General features: G+C 52.6%; 1 protein-coding gene across 4 annotated transcripts; it reads left to right on the top strand.

Annotated features, from left to right (window-relative positions):
• Nucleotides 1-11429: 11429 nt before the first annotated feature.
• On the top strand, nucleotides 11430-21765 carry IRF5 (interferon regulatory factor 5). Of its 4 annotated transcripts, none has more exons than XM_036909066.2 (9): nucleotides 11430-11561; nucleotides 15808-16013; nucleotides 18176-18365; nucleotides 18705-18772; nucleotides 19281-19314; nucleotides 19494-19763; nucleotides 20008-20400; nucleotides 20489-20607; nucleotides 20893-21765. In XM_036909066.2, the coding sequence occupies exons 2-9, from the start codon at nucleotides 15819-15821 to the stop codon at nucleotides 21136-21138; spliced, it is 1515 nt and encodes a 504-aa protein (XP_036764961.1). In that variant the 5' UTR covers nucleotides 11430-11561; nucleotides 15808-15818; the 3' UTR covers nucleotides 21139-21765. The 4 variants fall into 4 exon arrangements, with proteins under 4 accessions (XP_036764961.1, XP_057360736.1, XP_057360735.1 ...); XM_057504752.1 differs by lacking the exon at nucleotides 11430-11561 and adding an exon at nucleotides 15174-15336 and having other exon boundaries at nucleotides 19542-19763; XM_036909067.2 differs by lacking the exon at nucleotides 11430-11561 and adding an exon at nucleotides 15175-15336.
• Nucleotides 21766-22472: the final 707 nt, after the last annotated feature.

The raw sequence follows: 22472 nt of genomic DNA on the forward strand, positions 1-22472 counted from the left end.
AATTACCCCGGGACCCTCCCTCCTTATTCACAAGATCATGTCACCCCCACCCCCACCACAACCCCCTGCAAAGGTAAGCCCCAGCTGAGCAGCTGTCAGATGCAGCAGGCGGGGGTGCGCTGTTTATTGTATATCTGAGATTCTAATTCCACAAGTGTCTCCCACAGCCTGGCTACCCTTCCCCAAAGTTCAGAGTAAGTAGCCCACCAGGAAGGGCTAGAAGCCCACCAGGAAGTAATAGTCCCCTTCCAGGAAGGACCTCCTTTGCCGGTCCCTAAAATGCCCACAGGAGTCCACCTTGCTATGTTCCAGGCACGGAGCCACCCCGCAGCATGCCCATGCAAGTCCACAGTGTCAGTCCGCACGCCTGACCATCACTGCCCACCAGTTAACACTCACAACTGGAACTGAATACTTCCTTGTTGGATTGAACCCACTGGGATTTTAGGAGTGTGTGTGCATTTTTTGTTTTTGTATTTGGCAGAGTGACCAATGCGATCAGATTGCATATCTGAACCCTGCAGCAGAGCCGGCACCTTGCGGGTGGGCAGAGGGCTTCCAGGTGCCCACACAGGGACTGCCAAGCCTAGAGGGGAGCTTGCTGATCACTTCTGTGCCTATTCCCGCACAAGGCCTCTCCACTTCTTTTGCTGATGTTGTTTTCTCAAAGAGCTCAACAATCTCCTGGGGATCTCACTAGGGCTTGGAGAAGGTAAGAGTGGGGAAAGAGGGAGGTGATATGTGTGGCTTCCTGCCTGCGATTCACCCCTCTTCCCTCCATTTCTCTTTTTCCTGCCCCCCATGGCCCTTGTGGGTGAAGAAACAGGCTTGGAGAGTTTATGCAGTTCAACCAGGCTCACTCAGCTGGAGAGAGAGGAGCCTCCATCCGTGCTGTGACTAGGGCCTGCTGAGGAGGTCTCTGCCTGCTCCTTCCCCACTACCCATGACTTTTCTGCACCTCAAGGCCCCCCTCAGCTCTCCCGCAACACTTGACCTACCCTCCGTTACAGGATCCAGGCTTCCTCTCCCTTGTGCACTGGGCTGGGGCACCCTGAGGACAGGTGGATTTGCCAGCTCCTCCCCTCCCCTACTTTCATCCCAGGCTGTTGCCTTGGGGGTTGGCAGGTACCAGTAGATGGGCACACACAGGGGTCTTTCCTCCCGCTGTCTCAGTCCCCAAATCCAAGGACTGGGTAATGGGTACTGAGTCTCAGCAGATCCTTTGGTCCCTAACCCTGTGACCCTGGCTCAGAGCCCCAGAATTCAGACCCCGAACAAAGTCAAGGCCTGCCTCAGAACTGGCCCAGTGTAGTTTGTGGTTCTGAGGTCCTTGATGGGGGCTGGTGAGTAGGGTGCACTTGCTCAGGGCTCTCTGCTTTGGCTTAGCTCGGCACCCCTCAGCCATTCTCTTGACCCCCTTGGCAGGTAGGCTCTGAGCTGCCCACACTCACCTTCCCCCACAGGCTGGTCAGAAAAGACACTGTCTCGCAGGAGTCTGGGCCCAGACCAGCCAGGGGAGCTCTGGCCAAGGGCCTGGCCCCATCCAGCACCATAACTTCACCCCACAGATTAGAGACAAACAAGACCTGAAATGGGCTGAGGGGAGGGGAATGGCAGCTGTCCCTTCCAGGTAGTACGAAGAGAAGGGGGTCACACGACAAGGGAGTACAGGCCAGGGGATCAAAACCACAGCTGGGGGCATCTTGGGGCACCAGATGTCCTGGCACCCAGTAATGACCACAGGTTCCCTTTTTTTGTTGTTGCTCTTTGGTAACAGTTTTATTGAGATACAATTCACATACCATCAACTTACCTGTTTAAAATGTACAATTCAATAGTTTAGTATAATCACTGAGTTGTGCAACCATTACCACAATCAATCTTAGAGTATTTTGTCACCCCAGAGAAACCCTGCACCCTGTTTTCCACCACCCCACTTTCCACCACCACCCATACCCCAGTCCCAGGCAACTACTTAGCTACATTTTTTCCTTTATGGGTTTACTTGCCTATTCTGGACATTTCATCTAAGTGGGTCATACCACATGTGGTCCTTTATGTCTGACTTCTTTCCCTTAGTATAATGTTTTCAAGGTCCATCCATGTTGTAGCATGCATCAGCACTTCATCCTTTTTGATTGCCAAATAATATCCTGTTGCAGGTCTATACCGTATTTTCTTTGTCTACCAGCAGTTTCCACTTTGGGGCTGGTATGAGTAATGCTGCTGTGAACTTTCATGTACAAGTTTTTGCGTAGACATAGGCTTCAGTTTCTCGTGGGTATGTAGCTAGGAGTGGAATTCCTCAACATATGGTAACTTTATCTTTAACCTTTTGAGGGACTGCCAAATTGTTTTCCAAAGTGGCTGAACCATTTTATTCAGTGATAAGCATTCTTTATATATTCTAGATAACAAGTCACTTAGCAAGTATATGGCCAGCCAATATTTTCTTCCACCCTGTGGGTCATCCTTTCATTTTTTTGATGGTATCCTTTGCAGCACAAAACTTACATTTTGGTGAAGTCCAATTAATTTTTTTTCTTTTGTTGCTTGTATTTTGGGAGTTATATATAAGGAACCATTGCCTAATTGAAGGTAAGGAAGATTTACTGCTATGTTTTCATGTAAGAGTTTTATGGTATTAGCTCTTACATATAGGTTTTTTATCTATTTTGAGTTAATTTTTGTACATGGTATGAAATATGGTTCTGTTTTTAGGTGTTTATATGTTTATAATTATTACCTCTCTAATGGATTATGATTTATCATTATAAAATGTACCTCTTTATCTTTAGTAATTTTCTTTGTTTTAAAATCTATTGGGTCTGATATTAGTATAGCCCTTTCAGTTTTCTTATGATTCCTGTTTGCATGATGTATCTTTTTCTGTCCTTTTACTTTAAATCTATTTGTAGATTTAAATTTTAAGTGTGTTTCCTGTAGAGAGCATATTGTTGGATCTTGTTGTTTAATCTGGTCTCATGATCTCTGCCTTTTCATTGGATTGTTTAATCTGTTCACATTATTGATATAGTTGTATTTGCATTTGTTACTTGTTTTGTAAATATCTCATGCTTTTTTTTTGTTCCTCAGTTTCCCCTAGATTGTTTTCTTTTGCATTGTGAATATTTTCTAGCATAACACTTAAATTATTCCTTGAATGATTTTTTAAAGCTTTTTTTGTCCTATTTTCTTAGTGGTTGCTCCAAGGCTTACTTGTAGATGGTTTAATATACTATACCGTCTTCCGGGTCCATCCAGGTAAGCTGTTCCCAGAAAAGGTCCTGGGCAGAGCATGGGGGCAGGAAAATTGTCTGAAGAAGGCTGGCCTTGGATAAGGGGGCCACTGGGAAGAGGACGGAGGCATTGAGATGGCCACACGGTGGCCCCAGTGAGCGATACAGATGCGGCTTTGATGGTGCTTTCTAAGGGCTGCACAGCCCTCAGAACACCTCAGATTTCATGAGTCAGATGTCCACACCCAGGAAAGCACGTGTCTTAAAATCTGGGAACGGCTTATTGGTAGCTCTGCGGTCAAGATCCCCTGGCAGCTGCCCTTGCTGCTCCATCCTGCACATGCAGCAGCCTAGACCCCTGAGTTGGTCCATATGCCCCCGCAGACTGTGGGGGTCCAAGGGTGAACCCTTGGACCCATAACAGCTTTTGCCAAACCACCAGCCCCACTGGGAGGTGCAGGGTGTGGGAGGGTGAAGCATATGGGGCAGAGTATCTGTACAACAGCTGTGCACCTGTCCAGCCCAGGGTGAGACCCATCCTATCCCTGCACTGCTCCTCAGCTGCCACCAGCCCTACCTCCCAGGGCACTGTGAGAACATGCATGGTCCTAAGGCCAAGGCCAAGCTCTGTGCCTCCTACCAGGAAGCCCAAAATGGGGAGCATGGCAGCTGCTCTGCAGATGTGCATACTACACTAATCAGGGTGACAGTTCAACCTGCATCTCCACCCTGCTGTCCCTGGCCTCCCCAGCAGCACCAATGCCTGACTGAGCCCTGTGAACCTGACCTAGGTCTCTGAGTGGCCCAGCTGGAGAAGGTGGGGCTGGGGTGGAGGACAGCTCCTGAGTAGGTTTCCAGGAAGAGGAGGAGGTGCAAGGCTTCTCACTCCGTGCTGCACAGAGCAGCCTTCCCAGTGCCCAGTGTCCCACCCTGCCCTCATCTTGCCCTCCCCATGGCCTCTGCTGCTCTTTTTCAGGATCCTATGTAAGTCCCCAAAGTGGGTGCTTGGGGCATAGTCCTTAAAGGCCTGGAAGGGTGGGAATCCTGAGATAAATAACCCACCTGGTTCTTTGGGTTAGGGTAGCCATGGGCCCCAGGGTGTGCCCCCCACTCCCTCAGGACAGTCCTCCTTTCCCAGTGGTTCTGTTTTCTCTCTGCTTGCCACCCTCCTCCAGCCATTCTCTGCTTTTTTCTGCCTCACTCATGCTCTACAGCAGCTGACCTCCTTGGCCTGCATGACGCAGGCTCCCTTGGCCTTTGGATTCCAGGTGGATTTGGCTAATGAGAAGCATTGGCAACAGATAGGAGGACAGCAGGATGGAAAAGACGGTGCCCCCCATCTTGCCTTGGCCACCGATCTGGGCAGGTGGCCCCTCTGAGGGTGGTGATGGTTCCCTGCTGATACTAGGCCCTGAGTGTCTAGAAGTTCCCAGGGGCTTCTGTAACCCTGTTGATATCTCTGCAAATGCTCTAAAATCACCTCCATGAATGCCACATGTGTCCTTCCAGGACCTGGACTCACACACCTCCACCCGGAGCCAACACACTGAGAGCAGGCTTTTGTCTGGGTTCCTGAATGGTCAGGGAGCCTGAGAGAAGTCACCAAATCCCCAGGGATCATGCAAGGCCTTGTATGGGCTGGGGGAAGGCAGGAGTGGGACCAGGAGGGCAGCTGGGGTCTGGGCCCACAGAGCCAGGCTGGAAGGAGGCAGAAACAGAGAGGGTTGGAGGCAGGACACATTTTTCTTTTCTTTTCTTTTTTAAATTACTTAGAATTTTTATTTTATATTTACTTAAAGAGTTCTTTAAGACGTTTATCATATAGTCAGTTTTTTTGCTTGCCTAGGAAAAAACCACAAACCAAATAAATTTGTTCAGCTATTCCTAAAGCTTCTTGACATTTAGAATTTGGATCTTTTGAATCACTTTTAAATTTTTTAGCATTTTTAATTTACATGCAATAACATTCATTTTTTGGTGTACCGCAGTCTGAATTTTGGCAAATACTGCAAGTTGTGGAGCCACCATCGCAATCAAGATAGAGATCTCTTCCCACCACTTCATGCTGCCCCCCTTGTGGTCAGTCCACCCCCTGAACTCCACCCCAGATCTGGGGTGGGATCCTAGTTTCTCATGGGCCTGTCCCCAGGGGTGAGGCAGCTGGGGGAGTGGGCAGTCTCTCTCAGGGACCACGATCAGTTTTTGGACACACAGACTACACTTGCTGGGCACGTGGGCCACCTCTTCCACACAGACAACACCCCCGAGCCTGAGTGTGAGGAAGGAGGCCCCCAGTAGCAAACTCTCTCTACTTCTCTCTCGCTGTATGTGTTGGGCCCAGTGGAGGCAAAGATAGGGAGTATGTGATAGAGGGGCAGCCTGTGGGGGGATAGCCTTAGGGAGCTCCGGGCTGCCCAAGTGCAGGGATCTGCACACCTCCCTGGCTCTGCCTGCCCCAGGGACTCAGCCAGGGCAGCTGGTCATAGCAAGGCAGCCACTCAGAACCAACAAAACACAGGACATGTTCTACAGGGCAGCTGCTCCTGTGTGTATATTATTATCACTTCTTTTGCTGTGTGCCAGGCACTGGGCTAGACTCCCCCTTCACTGCTGAGCAGCCGTTCCTTGTTGCTGACGGTACAGTACTAAACAGTTTATGAATGAGGACACTGAGCCCCAGAGAGGCTGAACGCTGTGTGCAGGGTCACACAGCCAGGACCTGAACCCAGATCTGTCTGACTCTAATGTGATCAGATGTCATTCACAGTTTAGTCTGGGTTGAATCCCAGCGCCTCATTTCACTAGTTGTGTGCCTTTGGGTGAACGGCCTAACCTTTCTGAACTTCAGTGTCTTCATCTATAAAACCTCCTCCTGCCTTGTACAGTTGTCAGGAAAATCTAATATGACCCTGATTTGGTGCAGAATAGATTAAATGTTAAATATTGTTGTGGGTTGAATTGTGTCCCAAATGCATATGTTAAAGTCCTAACCCCTAGTACCTCAGAACGTGACCTTATTTGGAAATAGGGTCATTGCAGATGTAATTCATTCTGATGAGGTCACTGGGGTGGGCCCTAATCCTATACGGCTGATGTCTTTATACAAAGGGGAATCTGGGCACAGAGGTATGGCACAGGAAGAGCACCATGCCAAGAGGAAGGCAGGGGTCAGGGTGGTGCTTCTACAAGGCAGAACACCAGAGGTAATACTAACAACCCAAAGAAATAAACCAAGCAACTTGTGCAAGTTCACAAGATTAGCAAGTTACTCGGCTTGTTTTTGAAAATTGGGGCTACCAATAATTCCTGCTTCATAGTGGCTGGTTGGGGCAATTAAAAGCAATAATGTATGAGAAGTACTTAGCAATGTCTAGCATGAATGAAGGACTCATCAGTGCTTATCCCCACAACTCTGTTTGGTTACCAGCCCCCAGAGCTCCCTCCCCTCCTTCTTCCACCTCCATGAAATGCTCAGCCTACAACCCCCATCAAGCCCGCCCCTTAGAAGGCCAGAGAGGGGCAGCTGGGGGCATCCCCCCAGCTGTGAAGTTCTAAAAGGCCACATGGGGTGAATGTCATGCCTCTCTGTCCCATTCACATGCCTCAGCTCCTCCAGGCCAGAGAACACCTTCTCTGGAGTCCCAGAGCCATCCTGGGGTCTCCTCCCATCCAGGGTGGCTCTGTCATTTCCTCACTGCCCTGAGGTCCATATGCAAGCTGAGGAGAGCCTCCTATGCCCTTGGGCTGACACTGACATCCTGGACAGAATTGAGTCCCCTCCTTTTCCACCTCAGAGAGACAAAAGTCCTGAGGTCCTGAGACCTGTTCTAAGCTGCAGGGTCTTGAGATGGATCTGGCCACCCTGGAGCCTGTGGCCGCCGAGGCTCCTGCAACCCATCAGTGACGGGTAATCCTTGTGTACTGGGATGGGACCTCTCTCCCTGGTGGGGATACCTATAGACTCTGGGCTTCAGCCAGGTCTCTTAGGGACAAGGGAGGACACTGATGTCCAGAGCTAGATCCTGCAGGGCTGGGGCAGCCTCTGTCCCCGCAAAGCAAGGGCCCAGCCATTCCTATCACAGGAGCCCCAGAAGGCTGGGGTTTCCAGGTTGGACTTCCTCCTCTTTCTTTTTTTCCTCCTTGTGCAGGTGTCTCATGCTCTACAGCGAGGCCTCCAGACAGGCAGGACGGAGGGAGGCCCTGACCCCTTTCATTACAGAGGCCCGTAGTGGAGAGGGAAGTGGTTTGAGTGAAACACTGATCTAAGCAGATTTTAGGAGTGCTTAAATCAGACCAAGCACAGCCGGCAGGGGCAGGTGGGGGACAGTGAGGATGTCTAGACGCTGGTCGGCAAGGGGGCGGAAGCAGCAGGAGGGCTGTGAGATCGCAGGGAGAGGCTTGGCGGGGTGTGGCAGCATGCACAGGACGCTAAGCCTACAGTGGAACCCAGGGCATAATCAGAAGTCTCCACCACAGTTATTTAAAGGAACTGATAAGAAATCTAGGCAAGAGTGAAACCCCAGGATCTGAGAGTTTGAATGAGGGAGAGATTGGAGTTGCTGAGGAGTTGCTGAGGGCTTCAGGGCCTGCATTCAAGGTCCAGGGCAGAATCCATGGGAAGGGGTGGGACCGGGTTGTAGGGGGTCAGGGAGAGGGAAGGTGCTGACCACGAAGGAGAAGGGAGATAGTGTTTTTTTCTTCACAGGGCCAAGGAGCAGAGGAGCAGAGCTGTGCATCTTCTTAGACCTCAAGCCACTTGAAAAAACAGAGACCTGCAGATTGGAAGAGGTGGGGACATGAGGTCTAGAGGCATTCATGTAACCATACTGACCAAGTGGGGAACTTCCAGGTCACACCCTAGAAAGCTCTGGGGAGGTGGCAGTTAGTAAGAAAGGGGGAGGAAGCCCCAGCTATGACGTCCTGGGCATCGATAACAATAAAACTACGACTTATGTATTTACAGGAGCCAGAGTGGCTGAATTAAAACCTAAGTCAGATCATGTCATGCCTATGCTCAGCTTGCACAACGACCCACAAGGCACCCTCCAGGTTTGCTGCATAAGCATTCACTGTCTACCTTACTCCATAGAATGGAAGCTTCAGGAGGGCAGGGTGGTTCAGGTAAAATAGATGTTTGCTTGCCACTTTATTTTGGCATGTGGAAGCTGCTCACTCAGCAGTTGTTGAATTTAGGCCTCACTGCCAACCTCTGATGGTGATATTATCATTCTCATTTTACCAGTGGGAAATGGGGGATCCAGTAGATCCCCCATGGTTTGCTCAGAGTGACACAATACCTGAATGGTAGAGCCAGGGTGTGACTCAGCCCTGTTGGATTCCAGAGCTTGGTGTCCAGTGAACAAGTTCTCAGTAATGGGGGATATTTGAGGAACACGCCAGCCTGGGGAGCCAGGGTCTGAGGGGGCTGACGCACTGGAGGGTAAGTAAAGGCCACTGACATCAGCAGAGGCCTGCAAAAAAGGGGAAGGTCCAGAGCTGGGTGGGCTGATCTTGTCCAGCTGCACCTTGGACCTCTGTCTTCTCTTCCTACCACTCACGCTGGGCTTCTTTCAGTTCCTGTTGGTGACAAGGTTTCCCCCACATCCCTCCACCCACTCACACACACTTATGCACCCTGGCTTCAACTGGAATCAGGCTTCTCACCACACCCTCCATCTGACAGCGGGCTGCCCCTGCCCTACCCCCACCTTCACCCCAGGCCAGGGGAAGAGAGGGCAGGGGCTGTCTCACCACTGGGAGTGAGGGGCTTGGACATACATCTCTGCTGAGGCTCCTAGGGTTATGGAGGCCAAATGTCCCTGTTCCCATGTGCCCTGGCCCCGCTGGGGGAACTGGGAGTGACTGCATGGGGGCGGGTGTAGCCTCACTTCCCCTTTGCTTGGGCCTCCATAGGCAGCACTCGGGGGACCCTCCCATTTTGGAAGAGCCTGAATGATGCTCTCTGCTCCTGCCCCTTCCTCCTTATGCCATGTCTCTGGCCCAGAGGGGTCTTGGGTCAGGTTCTAGTGTCCTGGGCAAGGCAGGACCCAAGCCAAATGGAGCTCCTGCCTAGACCCTACCTTTGGAGCCTCCCGCCAATGCTGTGAGCTCAGAACCATAGTTTCACCTTACAGACAGGCAATGAAATTCACAGGACCTGCCTAAGGTCACTTAGCCTGAATGCAATAGAGATGGACGCAAGTTCAGGTTTGGTTACACATAGCCCCTGCATGGTCACAGTTTCTAAGAGTGGGGACCTCACCTGAGCTAGAGGGACAATGGGAGGAGGGCAGGGTGCAGAATCCCAGAGTTTCATGGTCCCTCAGACTGTGTACTGGGCACTTAACAATAAAAGAAGGCTCTTGTTAGCCATTGCACCAGATACATTTTCTGGACCAACAGGTTTTTCTATTAAGCATAACTGATCTCCACTGAAAAAGGTTCCCATTTTGTGAAGGCCACTTTCAATTAATTGGCAGCTTCATTTTTACAGAAAAAAATATAAAATAATCTATCTCTCCACATTTTCCCCATTTACACCTTAAATGTTAAAACTGAAATAGTGAAATAGTCAACAGGCACAGATAATAAAATATTTATATATAATCATATTTCCATTTTATATTAGGGCTGGGGTTGGGAGAAGAGGGAGAGAGATGCAGAAGAGAAGAAAAAAGACAACACATAGTGACTGATGATAAGAGAAGGGGTGAAGACCAATCCAGGTATTTCAGGGCAAGGGGAGGAGATGGCCAAGGTTCTTGTTCATCAACTAATACTATGGCTTTGTTAAAAACACAGGCTCTAACCTTTAAAGGGCAAATAGGACTATCTAGAACATATATTTTAGTTGCTATCAAAAATGTAATAATCAAGTCATAGAAATGTTCATTTATTTTTTAATTTTTTATTTTTTTTATTGAAGGGTAGTTGACAACAGTATTGCATTACATTAGTTTCAGGTGTACAACACAGTGATTCAACATTTATATACATGATAATTCTAGGTACCAGCTATCACCATACCAAGCTGTTACAATATTTTGACTATATTCCTTATGCTATACATTACATCCCGTTACTTATTTATTTTACAATTGGAAGTGTGTTTATATATATATATATTTTGTGAGGGCATCTCTCATATTTATTGATCAAATAGTTGTTAACCACAATAAATTTCTGTATAGGGGGGTCAATACTCAATGCACAATCATTAATCCACCCCAAGCCTAATTTTCGTCAGTCTCCAATCTCTGATGGAAATGTTCATTTTTAAGTATTTCTTATTGAATTTTTATTTAAAATTACTTTAGAAAACAATGAAAAGATAGGAGTATTCCCCGAGTTAGCTGATTCGGGGGGAATCAGACATTAAGGTCGTAAGGGAAACCGGTGTGAATGAACTCGGGAGCTCCAGCCCCACCCAGCAACGGAAGTCAAGGTAGGTTTTCCAGGTGAGGTGAGGCTGAACAGAAAATTTGGAGTCAGCGTTACCAAGACTGCTCCAGGAGAAGGAACAGGACATGTGAAGGTTGAGGCCTGTGAGAGAGGCCCACTTAGGAACCAAAACACGTTCAGAAAGGCAGAAGGATGGTCAAGGTAGCGGTGACTGACGAGGCAGGACAGGAGGCCTAGCGCTGACCCTGAGAGACCTCGAAGAACAGTCAGGGGGAGCTGGGCAGGCAGGTGGCAGGTTCGAGAATTAGAAAGGGACAGAATGGTCTGAGGATCCTTGTCTGCAGGCAAGACATGGAGGGGGTGCCATCGTCTGGGCCTTGGGGCGACCCTCGGAGGTGGCAGGCGCGGGCGGGTGAGGACTGGGTCTATCTCTTGGTGGGCCCCACCGCGCCCTCGTGCGTCGCTCGGTTGACGGCCTGCTTGTATCCGCACAGATCTCCCCGGGGACGCGGGCTGGGCAAGCGAGCACTGTGGCAGGATCGGGTGCGGGGCTGGGGTTTTCAAATGACCATTTGGCGGTTCCAGGTTTCCGAAGGAGCCCAGTCGTCGGTCAAGGCCCCCGCGCTGCCTGCAGTCTCCCCGGAGGCCCCCGGCTGCAGAGGGGCTGGACCTGGCCCTACGCTCAAGCCTGGCCCTCTGTCGCCTGTCAGGGAGGGGGCTGCACGGGGTCCTGCGGGGGCAGGGCGGGGCGCTGCCCGCACACTGAGGTTCGGCCGCCGAGGCCCAGGGGCGGGGGCGAGCGATGCGGAAGTGCCAGGCGGGCGGGGGACGCGCAGGAGGCACAGGTCTGGGAGAGCGCAGCTCGGCCCCGCCGCCCGGCCGGTGCTCCCGGGCGCAGCCAAGCGGGCGCACCGCAGACAGGTAGGTCCCGGCCCGCGCGCCCCCGGGGCACCTGCGGGGGGCGGGCGGCGTACTGGAGCAGGGCGGGCACGCGGGAGAGTTCGGTGTCCGGCGCAGCGTGGCGCCCGAGCTCGGGTGGGCGCCTAGTGCAGGGTGCGCACCTCCGAGTGCCTGCTAGGTCCATATCAGCGCGGGGTGCCCCTTACCGGCGGCCTTCGTCCCGGAGGCCCGGGCGGCAGAGTCGGCCCCGCTGTCAGGGGCGCCAGCTCTTCTCTCTGTCTCTCCATCGCCAAGGATGCGGAGCGCCCGGCCCCTGGCAGGAGTCTGGCTTGGGCTGTAGAGGGGAGAGCCACGACTCCCCCATTCTGTTCTCTTCCCATCCCACTTCCCCGGGCACGCCTCACTCTTTCAGGCAAGAGGGTGAGGTTTAAAGAGGTCATCCAAAGGCAGGAATTTGGGCAGTGTGTGTGTGGGAAAATGGTGTCAGGAAGAGGCGCCGTCTTTTGACTGGTGGCCCAGAAAAGGAGGTTCTAACCCTCCTGGTAGAGAAGAATCACTGGACACAATTTTTCTTGGGCTAATTTCTTTACGTCCTAACCTCGAACTTAAAAACGAAACAATTAAAAGTGGAGGGAAAGTGAGACTGGTGTGGCCGTGACGCGGGTTCGGAGATGGCAAATACTTGCGTCGGCTGTTTCGGGGACCCCCGGGGGGTCGGGAGCCGATAGCCCGGAGCAGGGGCGTGGGCGCGGGGCGCCACCAGCCGGAGGTGCTGTCCGAGAGGCAGACCGAGAGCCAGTGCGCAGGGGGTGGCGAAGCCAGCTGGCCGGGAGGCGCGGGCAACCCCCCAGGGCGGAACGAGCGGGGCCGGTCCCGAGGGCAGGAGCACCCAGGACGAGTGAGGACGGGGGCGGAACCAAGGCAGGAAGCTAGAGGCCCTCCCGAGGCGCGGCCGGGCCAGAAGCAGAGTCCCCACCCTTTCCTGAGCTGTCTGGCCCGGGGCTCTCGGGCTCGCGGCAAGTCTAGGGGGACACTGGGAAATCACCCTTTTGGGGCTTTCCCCCTGCATCTCGGCCATTCCCCACCGTGCCGCCTGGGGCAAGCTGAAAGAGGCTTCTTCCTGACGCAGCTGCTGCCCCTGAGCCTCAGCTAGTCTCAGGGTGGGGTCAACGCACCTCAAGGGGCAGGATTTAGAGTCATGCCTGGTGCAGGAAACCCCTTGCCTTCTCCCTCGGCTTGGTGTGAGGCTTGCGGGGAGACAAGGTGAACAAACTCCAAAGGTGGCAAGGAGTTGCTGCTGCGCCCACTATGGGGCAGGGGGAGCTGCAGAGCTTCCTCCCGTAGGGGTGGGTCACTGGGGTCCACAGTGTTCTAGGCTCCTGGGACTGCAGGACCCCGGCTAGTTGTGGGGCCTCCCACCCTAGTAGGGGCCCCTGGGGTGCCCCTCTAGATGCTTAACTTTTATGTGATTCATTTACTGGGGCTTCCTCAGGTCCTCAGCCACCCACACTTCTTTCCTCATTTCCATGGAAGCTAATGGAGCTCCTCCTGGCTCTCCCCACTCTCCAGGGGTCAAATCCACAAGCCTAGCTCTGGGCCTGTGGAGATCTTACCTCAAGCCTCCAGGGCCCCCAGAAGGCAGAGCTGTTGAGCTGCCAAGAAGTCAGCTGAAGTAGCCTGGCTAGCTCTGCCACCTCCCCCATAAAAAATCCAGACCTCTCAGCAGCAGGGAGGGGATGTGGGATGGACTTTCTGAGGGTGTACCATACTTCACCTGGGAATTCACCTGGAAATTGGGGCGACTGCTTCTGTTGGGAGGGAAGATAGGGACTGGGCGCAAAGGCATTGAAACTCGGAACTTTGGATGGTCTGAATTAGATCTCAGCCTGCATCTGGGCAGGAGGAAGCCTCCTTGGGAAACTGAGTTCTGGGGCACTTGGCTGCAGGCAAGATTCTGTGAAGCCGAAGACCTCTCTGTGGCATGCTGGACAGATCCTTCCTCTGCCGTGGCCCGGCTTGTTGCCAGAGCCTCTTGTTCTCCCTTCCATAGGCTACCTGAAGGGACTGCACCTTAATGACATGAGGGCAAAGTTGCAATTTTGAAACCTTTGTATTGAACAGCAGTGCTGGGCCCGGTGATGTGGCGGGACTCACCCTGACTTCCTCCTTGTCCTGACCGAGGAGTGTCATCAGGGAAGCCTGCCTTTCCTCTTTGTATCGACAAAGCTTTCTCTTGTCCACCTTTGCTTAGCCAGAATTGCCTGCTACGGTGACTTTACCCTCTACTATAGGACGAAGGCCTCTCTCAGCGGGGGATGCGGGGAGGGTTACAAATGTAAATATGGTGGGAGAGACTACCGGGTGCTGGGAACCACACTAGATGACCAATGGCCATCAGTAGGCTTGGGGCTGGGTAACGGGCTGATTGGGGACTTGGTCTTGGGGACCCAAATGCAGATCTTCTCCATGTCTTTTCATTCCCCCAGTTCACAGTGAGTCAGGTTTCTGAGTTGTCTGATCTGGCCACTTTCATTTCCCCTGGGGCTGGGTGGAGGCTGATATAGAAAGGGGAACTGAGCCACCAGTTTTCTGAGGCCCAGGGGCAGAGCTGGGAGCTCTTGCACTCTCCCTGTCCCAGCCCAGAGCTGGACACTACCCTGAGGGGAAGCCTTCAGATGGAGACTCCTTAGTAGCCTAGAGGTGGCACTTAGCAGTACAATCCAAAAACATACTGGGCAGGGTATTTCAGGGGAAACTGAGGCTCAGTGCCCCAAGGTTGAAGCATTCCTGGAACAATGGGGTCCAGGCCCGAGCAATAACCTTGGCCAACCTCTCACCCAAGGTGAGCCAGGAAGCCAACCTGGGCTTGAGTACCCACAGAAGCTGGTTGCTCTCGGTCCCATAGACCACAGCCCAGCCTTTGGTTGGATGGCTTCAGCTGCTAGAAAATTCTTCAACTTGGGTCTAGTCTGCCTCAGTGGAGGCTGTCCTAGTGTTAGCTCAAAACCTAGTCCCTTTTTCTCATGATGGTACCTCAAACGTTAAGGATGGCTCTCATTCCCACCTACTAACCCAGATGCGCCATTTCCCCAGCCATTCCTCCCCTGATCGGCCTGCCCCTGTGGACCCTCACCTGTGCCCCAGCCCCGGCAGCCTTCTTCTTGGGTTGGGGCTCATCCCCCTTCGAGTCAGAGGAGGATCTGGAGAGAGCAGGGCTGGTGGGGGGAGAAACAGCTGGAGCACAGAATGCTTCCAGCATCTGGGGTGTATCAGTTGGCTAATAAGAAAGTCCTACTGTGGTCCAGCAAAAGGAGGGTGCCAGGGGTGTTAGTGTGGAAGGAGGAAAGAGTGGGAGACACTCCCGCCCTTGAGGGGAAGGTAAACAAGATGGTGGGGGAGGGGGCAGTGCGAGGCTGAGTGCGAGCCCAAACCACTCACTAATTTCAGCCAGGAGAGCTCATGGTGCTCCAGAGGGTGGAGTGTGAGAGCTGGGTGCCCCCCACAGGGGCAAGTGTTGGCACCTGTCTTCATATCACCCTGGTTCCAGGCAGCAGGGCCTCCAGGAATGCCCCCCTGCCTACCCTAATCCTTTGCCACCCTCATTGCCACCGCCCCTCTCCTTACTTGTGGAGGGTCTTCTGAGATGCCAGAGGTACCAAGAAAGTGGAAGAGAGGCATGGTCCCGGGGGCAGTGCATGCCCTACTCACACATGCAGGGCAAGAAGAAAGCTATACAACGAGCAGAATCAGCTGGAGACTGGCTTCAGCCTGACCCCACGGAGCCCTGGAGCACATGGTACACCAGTCTGCTCCTCCTGGGGACACCAGGGGACTGGCCTTTTGTCCCCCTGGGTCAGTGACTCACAGACTGGGGGCTGACCCCCCAGAGGGGAGGGCTTAGCCTGCAGTGAGGTAGCTGAGGGCATTTCTCCGAGCTTCTGTGCCATGCCAACCTCATGGTGGTGGGGGATATGATGTCCTGTCTGGGTGGAGTGAAGCACCCGCCGCATGCCCTACAGCTGTAAGCCCCCTCCTTCCTTTCCACACAAAGCACAGATGCAGTCCCCCAATTAGAAAACTATCGGTTGGGAAAGGAAATTGGCTTTGGGCACCTGGACAGACGGAGGGGCTCCAGTCCTGAGGGCTTGGAGGAGGGGAAGGCCCTACAGGCCCCTGGCATGGCCCCTGGGGACCCTCACATCCCCCTGCCTCAGGGAGAGGCTTACTGCAAACCTGCTGATGCTCCCCCTCTGCCTTTCCCCTGCAGACTCCTTTGCCATGAACCAGTCTGCCCCCAAGGCCCCCCCTCCAACCCGCCGTGTGCGGCTGAAGCCCTGGCTGGTGGCCCAGGTGAACAGCTGCCAGTACCCAGGGCTTCAGTGGGTCAATGGGGAAAGGAAATTCTTCTACATCCCCTGGCGCCATGCCACGCGGCACGGCCCTAGCCAGGATGGAGATAACACCATCTTCAAGGTAAGCCCGGGGCAGGAAGGGGTGCTGCCTGAATCTCTCCAGGAACCCCCTCCCTGGAAGAGGACCCCCCTATCTCAAGCAGCCCCTCTCCCCACTGCCTTGGTGCGGGTGGCCCCAGGCCTGGTCTGAGGGGAGGCAGGACTATCACAGGGTATATACACTTTTTTTAAGCCTGATGCTCAGAGCAAGGTTGGGGCTGAGGGGCCCCCAGGAGACCTTCTGTAACTCCTCTTCCCACTCCTTGTTCTTGTCTCCTTCTCATGACACGTGGGTACATGTGCAGCGCACAGGTTTGGTGTACATGTACGCTAAGAGAAGACTACAGAAATCCCCCATAATCTTGATGCTGGGAGGTAAATACTATCAGTATCTTTTGCTGATATTTTTGGTTTTCTGCATGCATGTGTATAATGAAATGTAAAAATGGAATCAAACCATATATTCTTATTTATAACCTGCATTTTTCACCCAACATTAGGACCAGCTTCCCTTTCTAACACATGCCATGTCACTTTTAGTGACCACTGAATGTTGTATTGGAGGAACATTAGCACAGGTTAGCCACCCAGGCCCAGTGTGTGGACACTTCAGAGTGCTCCCAATGTCTCACTGCTGAAGACCACATCGCTGTGCACATCTTCTAAATGTCTAAACTCTTTGCACATCTGGAGGTATTTTCTTGAAGGTTAGTTCCTAGAGTTAAACACTGCTGGAAAAAGAATCCTTATCTTTAAAACGTTGGAGATGCATTTCATAGTCTTTGCCCTTGATACTTACCTTCTCAAGATTAAAAAAAAATTTTTTTTTTGTTTGAATAGGTAATATGGTCACACAATTCAAAATGAAGCAAGTGGTTTACAGCAAAGTCTCCCACCCACTCCTGTCCCCAGCCACCCACCCCGTCTCTAGTGGCAATTAGTATGATCGGTTTGTTTATCCTTCCAGAAATTTTTGTGTGTATACGAAGATATACCACTTTTCACAAATGGCAGATGTATACATACTCTTGTGCACCTTATGTTTCTTAAAGATCATAACGTGTGTCAGCGTATCAAAAGCTTCCTCTTTGTTTTTTTTTTTGCTGCTCAGTATTCCATTCTAAAGACTGGCCATAATTTTTTTTTATATCATTAATGTACAGTTACTTGAACAACATTATGGTTACTAGACTCCCCCCATTATCAAGTCCCCACCACATACCCCATTACAGTCACTGTCCATCAGTGTAGTAAGATGCTATAGAGTCATTACTTGTCTTCTCTGTGTATACTGCCTTTCCCGTGTCCCCCCCCATATTATGTGTGCTAATAGTAATATCCCATTTCCCCCCTTATCCCTCCCTTCCCACCCACCCTCCCCAGTCCCTTTCCCTTTGGTAACTGTTAGTCCATAGTCCATTCTTGGAGTCCATTCTGTGTCTGCTGCTGTTTTGTTAAGACTGGCCATAATTTAACCAGCCTCCCTTGATGAACATTTAGTTATTTTGGGTCTTTTGCTTTTACAAACAGTGCTGTGATGAATAACCTTGGATGTGAAGAATTTTGTGTGAATGCTTCTGTATCTGTAGGATAAACTAGAATTGCTAGGTTAAAGGGTAGAAACATTTGTAGTCCTGATTATCAACCAACTGCCCAGATAATAACAGCAACAGCTGAAGTGTACAGAGCTGCTTCTAAGAGGAGGCACAGCCCTGAGAGCTATATGGACTCTTGAGTCTTCCTTCACTCTCCTTGAGCCTTCATTTCCACCCTAGGAGGTGGGCACTATGATGGGAAATCAAAGCAAAGAGGGGCAAAGTGACATGTCCCTGGCACATAGCCGGTGGGTGGCAGGTTCCGGATTCAATACCCAGTAACACTCCAAATCCCATGCTCTTATCCACCGTGTTACACCATCCTCCTTAGAGACTGAACCTAGTTACCTCACAGGAGCAGTGAATGCAATGCCTTTCAAAGCACCTGGGGCTCCCTTTAGCCTGTCAAGCCTCGAGGGCTGGAAGAACTGGCATCTATCTCCTGCCTTGTAGAGGGCATGGACTTGGCCTGCGCAGTGTGTTGCTGAAGGTCTTGCCACACAGCCATAACTCCCATTGGCCAGAAGGGATTGGGGCTTTCATGGGGGCGAGGTTCTCTGTGGTTGCCTGTCTTCTCTTCCTGACCCAGGCCTGGGCCACGGAGACGGGGAAGTACACCGAGGGGGTGGATGAGGCTGACCCAGCCAAGTGGAAGGCCAACCTGCGCTGTGCCCTTAACAAGAGCCGTGACTTCCGCCTCATCTATGACGGGCCCCGGGAGATGCCACCTCAGCCCTACAAGATCTACGAGGTCTGCTCCAGTGGCCCTGCTCCCGCAGGTATCATGCCTGGACTGGTGTGGGCCATCGAGGAGGCTGGCAGGAAGACCCAGGGCCCCCCCAGCGTGCAGTGGTTGGGGATATTCTGCTAAGTCATAACGCCCATGGCTCCCAGGAGCCTGGATGGGTCATCTGTGGGGCCGGGAATGGCTTGGCAAGCCCAGGGCCCCAGGTGCACCTTGCGCAGCCTGCTCTGTTCTTGCCTCTTGACTCCAGTGGGTGCAGGTCTGGTAGCCAGGGAGCTGGGGTTGGGGAGGTCCCAGTGATTCCTGCTGGGTGTGCGGCCCTTCACCTCACTCCGTGTGTGGGCAACTTTCTTTTGTCTCCCTCACTTTGCAGAGTCACAGCCCAGTGAGGATTGCACTTTTGGTGCAGGAGAGGAGGAGGAGGAGGAGGAAGAGGAAGAGGTGAGCTCAGGGCCGTTCTTCCAGGGTCTGCCCGCGCGGATGCGGTGGGCCTGGCGAGGGCGCTCCTGCTGCCCTACTCTGCTTTCGACGAGGCAGCGCCGTCCCTCCGGAGCCCTGTGGCTCTCTGTAGCTCTTCTCTGAGTTTCTTCTCTCAGGATTCTGAGGATAGGAACCACCTTGAACCTCACTGGGGCTATGTTAGTACAAAATACGCTCACATGTTAAAACAAAACATGTTGTCTGGCTGACCTGCACAGTGGTCAGGGCTGAGTAGGTATTAGCTGCAGAGGGCAGACGTGGAAATCGAGGTGCTAAGAGCTCGCTGACCTGCCTGGGACGGCAGAGCTGGGACTGGAGGCAGGGTCTGGCCTCCGCTAAGCTCGCGGCTGGGGAACTGCCTTGTGGCTCTCACGTGTTGTTTCTTTAGCAACAGATCAATTTGATAACCTGTCCTCCCTTCTCTCTCTCTGGCCTCTTCCCTCCTCCTTTGCCTGTGTCTTCCCTTCAGCTCCAGAGGATGTTACCAAGCCTGAGCCTCACAGGTGGGGCTGGGAGCTGGTGTGGTTGGGGGCCTAGTGTAAGGAGAAACCTGCAGGTACCATAGGTACCAGGGAGGGGGCTGACTGGAGACCGGGGAGAGGGCCAGGCCTGGGAGCAGGTGGGGCTTGGGAGGCAGTTCCTAGAAGTGGCATTAAAGCTCTGTCCACCCAACCCTCTGTAGAAGCAGTACAGCATGGCCCCCCCATAGCACCTTATTCTTTACCCAAAGAGGATGTCAAGTGGCCACCCACTCTCCAGCCGCCTGTGGTGCTGGGCACCCCTGCTCCAGACCCCAGCCTTCTGGGCTCTGCCTCCTGTGACCCTGTTGGATTTGGGGAGCTTCTCCCTGAGGTCCTGCCGAGCCTGCAGCCCGGGCCCCTGGCTGTCAGCCTGCCCCCAACCAGCGAACAACTCCTGCCTGACCTACTGATCAGCCCCCACATGCTGCCTCGTAAGGATCCGTGGGTGGGCAGGGTAAAGCAGTGCTGGAGGGTTGGTTTGCAGGGAGGGTGGAGGATGGCAAGAAGAGAAGAGCAAAGATACCCCTGCCAGCCCCTTCTTGGGTTGGGGTAAGTAAGTGGGAGAGCTGAGAGACAAGCAGGCTGCTGGGCAGAGAGGGCAGAGAAAGTCAGTGGGATGCAGAATGGGGAGGCGAGAGGCTCACAGACTGGCCGGGTCTGCATTTTACCCCACAGTGACCGACCTGGAGATCAAGTTCCAGTACCGGGGGCGGCCACCTCGGGCCCTCACCATCAGCAACCCACAGGGCTGCCGGCTCTTTTATAGCCAGCTGGAGGCCACTCAGGAGCAGGTGGAGCTCTTTGGCCCCGTGAGCCTGGAGCAAGTACGTTTCCCCAGCCCTGAGGACATCCCTAGCGACAAGCAGCGCTTCTACACAAACCAGCTACTGGATGTCCTGGACCGTGGGCTCATCCTCCAGCTACAAGGCCAGGATCTGTATGCCATCCGCCTGTGCCAGTGCAAGGTGTTCTGGAGCGGGCCCTGTGCTTCAGCCCATGGCTCACAACCCAACCCCATCCAGCGAGAGGTCAAGACCAAGCTCTTCAGCCTGGAGCATTTTCTCAATGGTGAGGGCCCCACTTCCTGATCCTCCAGCCTTCTCTCTTCCAGGGGCACAGCCATGGCCTCTGATGAAGGGTCTTGATCTCACTGTAGAGCTCATCCTATTCCAGAAGGGCCAGACCAACACCCCACCACCGTTTGAGATCTTCTTTTGCTTTGGGGAGGAGTGGCCTGACCGCAAACCCCGAGAGAAGAAGCTTATCACCGTACAGGTATAACACCATCTCCATCCCAGGTCAGCTTTGGCTGGAATATAAGGGAATCCTGGGGCTAGGCCCTTCCCAGGGCTCTCTGGGCAGTGTGAACTTGGTGATCAGAGATAATCAAGGCCTAGGGCTGTTCACACATAAGTGGCCTTTGTACAAAGTAGAAATCGGTGCCCCTTCTTCCTGATGGATGTTGTCCACTCCCCACCCATGGGCGGATGCCCTCGTGCACAACTGGTTTTGACAGCTTGGCCAAGGTTCTCCCTGTCCTGTCTCCTCTTTGTCCCCCAGGTTGTGCCTGTAGCAGCTCGGTTGCTGCTGGAGATGTTCTCAGGGGAGCTTTCTTGGTCAGCTGATAGTATCCGGCTACAGATCTCAAACCCAGACCTCAAAGACCACATGGTGGAACAATTCAAGGAGCTCCATCATATCTGGCAGTCGCAGCAGCGCTTGCAGCCTGTGGCCCAAGCCCCTCCTGTGCCAGGCCTTGGTGCTGGCCAGGGGCCCTGGCCCATGCACCCTGTTGGCATGCAATAATAGGGCTGCAGATAGTGACTGGCCCAGGCTTCTGGGATGGGTGTGCAGACTGATGTGGAGTTCTGACAGTCCCAGGGCACCTGACTGGCTGGAGGGTCCTATCTGGGTCTTCTGGAAGTGGATCTGGGCCCAGAAGGAGAGGGAAGAGAGGCCCAAGTTCCAGTTCTGTCGACAGACGCTGAGGGAAGTTGGGAGTATTTTGCTTCAAGGGCTGTCTTCCTGCGTATCCCTCTACTCTGCGAGCATTGGCCCACTGGCCCTGGAGGCATGTAGCCATCAGTGCCAGTGAGAGGGAGAGGAAGCCCTGACCCTGGGGTCTAGTTGCACAGAGGGCACTGCCCCAGAGCAGCCTACTCTTGTGGTTGCCCCCATTTCCTCTAAGAGTGGAGTGCTGTGGTCCAGGGACACCCTCCCTCTACTCCCCACAGGGCCTTTGCTGGGCATGGGCCTGATTTGGGGGTCTAGTTTTGAGTTTTGCTTGCTTCATCTTTCTCCTGAGATAGATATGGGCACTTGGGTTTATACCAGATACTTAAGGCTGGCAGCTACCTCCCTCCCTGAGACTCCAAGAACCTGGGGTAAAGTGGAATTTTATGTATTTTTGGATTAATAAATGTTCACAATAGACTCAGCTATTCACTTTTCCAGTACTTCTTCCATGCTCTTCTCCCAGACCCTAGTTCTGAGGCCAGCTGGCCCTTTCCCTGAGCACCTGCCCTCCATCTCTGGGGCCACCGACACAGGGAGGGCCTCCCTGCCTCCCAGGTGGGTGAATCGGTGGGGCCTTCAAGCACTCACCTGGCTGGCTTTGCTTTCCAGGAGGAAGCTGCCTGAAGCAAGGATGAGGAGTTTTACATGTGTGCAGAGTCAAAAATTCTATCCAAATCAATTTTCCCATAAGAAATGGTGAAAAATGGAAGGGTGCATATTTAAACTACACTTAGGACCATTATTACTCATTATCCTCATGTATATTCATATGCTATTAAATATACTAGGATAATACATGCAAACTAGTAGCTTATCATTTGAATGTGGCTCACAGATGCACTGGCCTGTGCAGGTGTGAACAATTTTATCTTTTTATCATGGAAGACTAAACATTTGTGGAAATAGGGAGAATGATATGAAAGCCCCATATAGTAGCTTGGACAATTAAATTCATAGTCTGTCTTTCTCATCTAAACTCCCATTTATGCCCCTATCCTGAGATTATTCTGAAACATGTTCTAGACCTAACATTTCATGTGTAAACAGCATAACTCTAAAAGAAGCATATTCTAAAAAACAAAACCACAGTATCATCCCAACTCTGTGAAGAAATTCATTTTATC

The sequence above is a fragment of the Manis pentadactyla genome, chromosome 7 (assembly GCF_030020395.1).
Source record: "Manis pentadactyla isolate mManPen7 chromosome 7, mManPen7.hap1, whole genome shotgun sequence".
NCBI lineage: Eukaryota > Metazoa > Chordata > Mammalia > Pholidota > Manidae > Manis > Manis pentadactyla.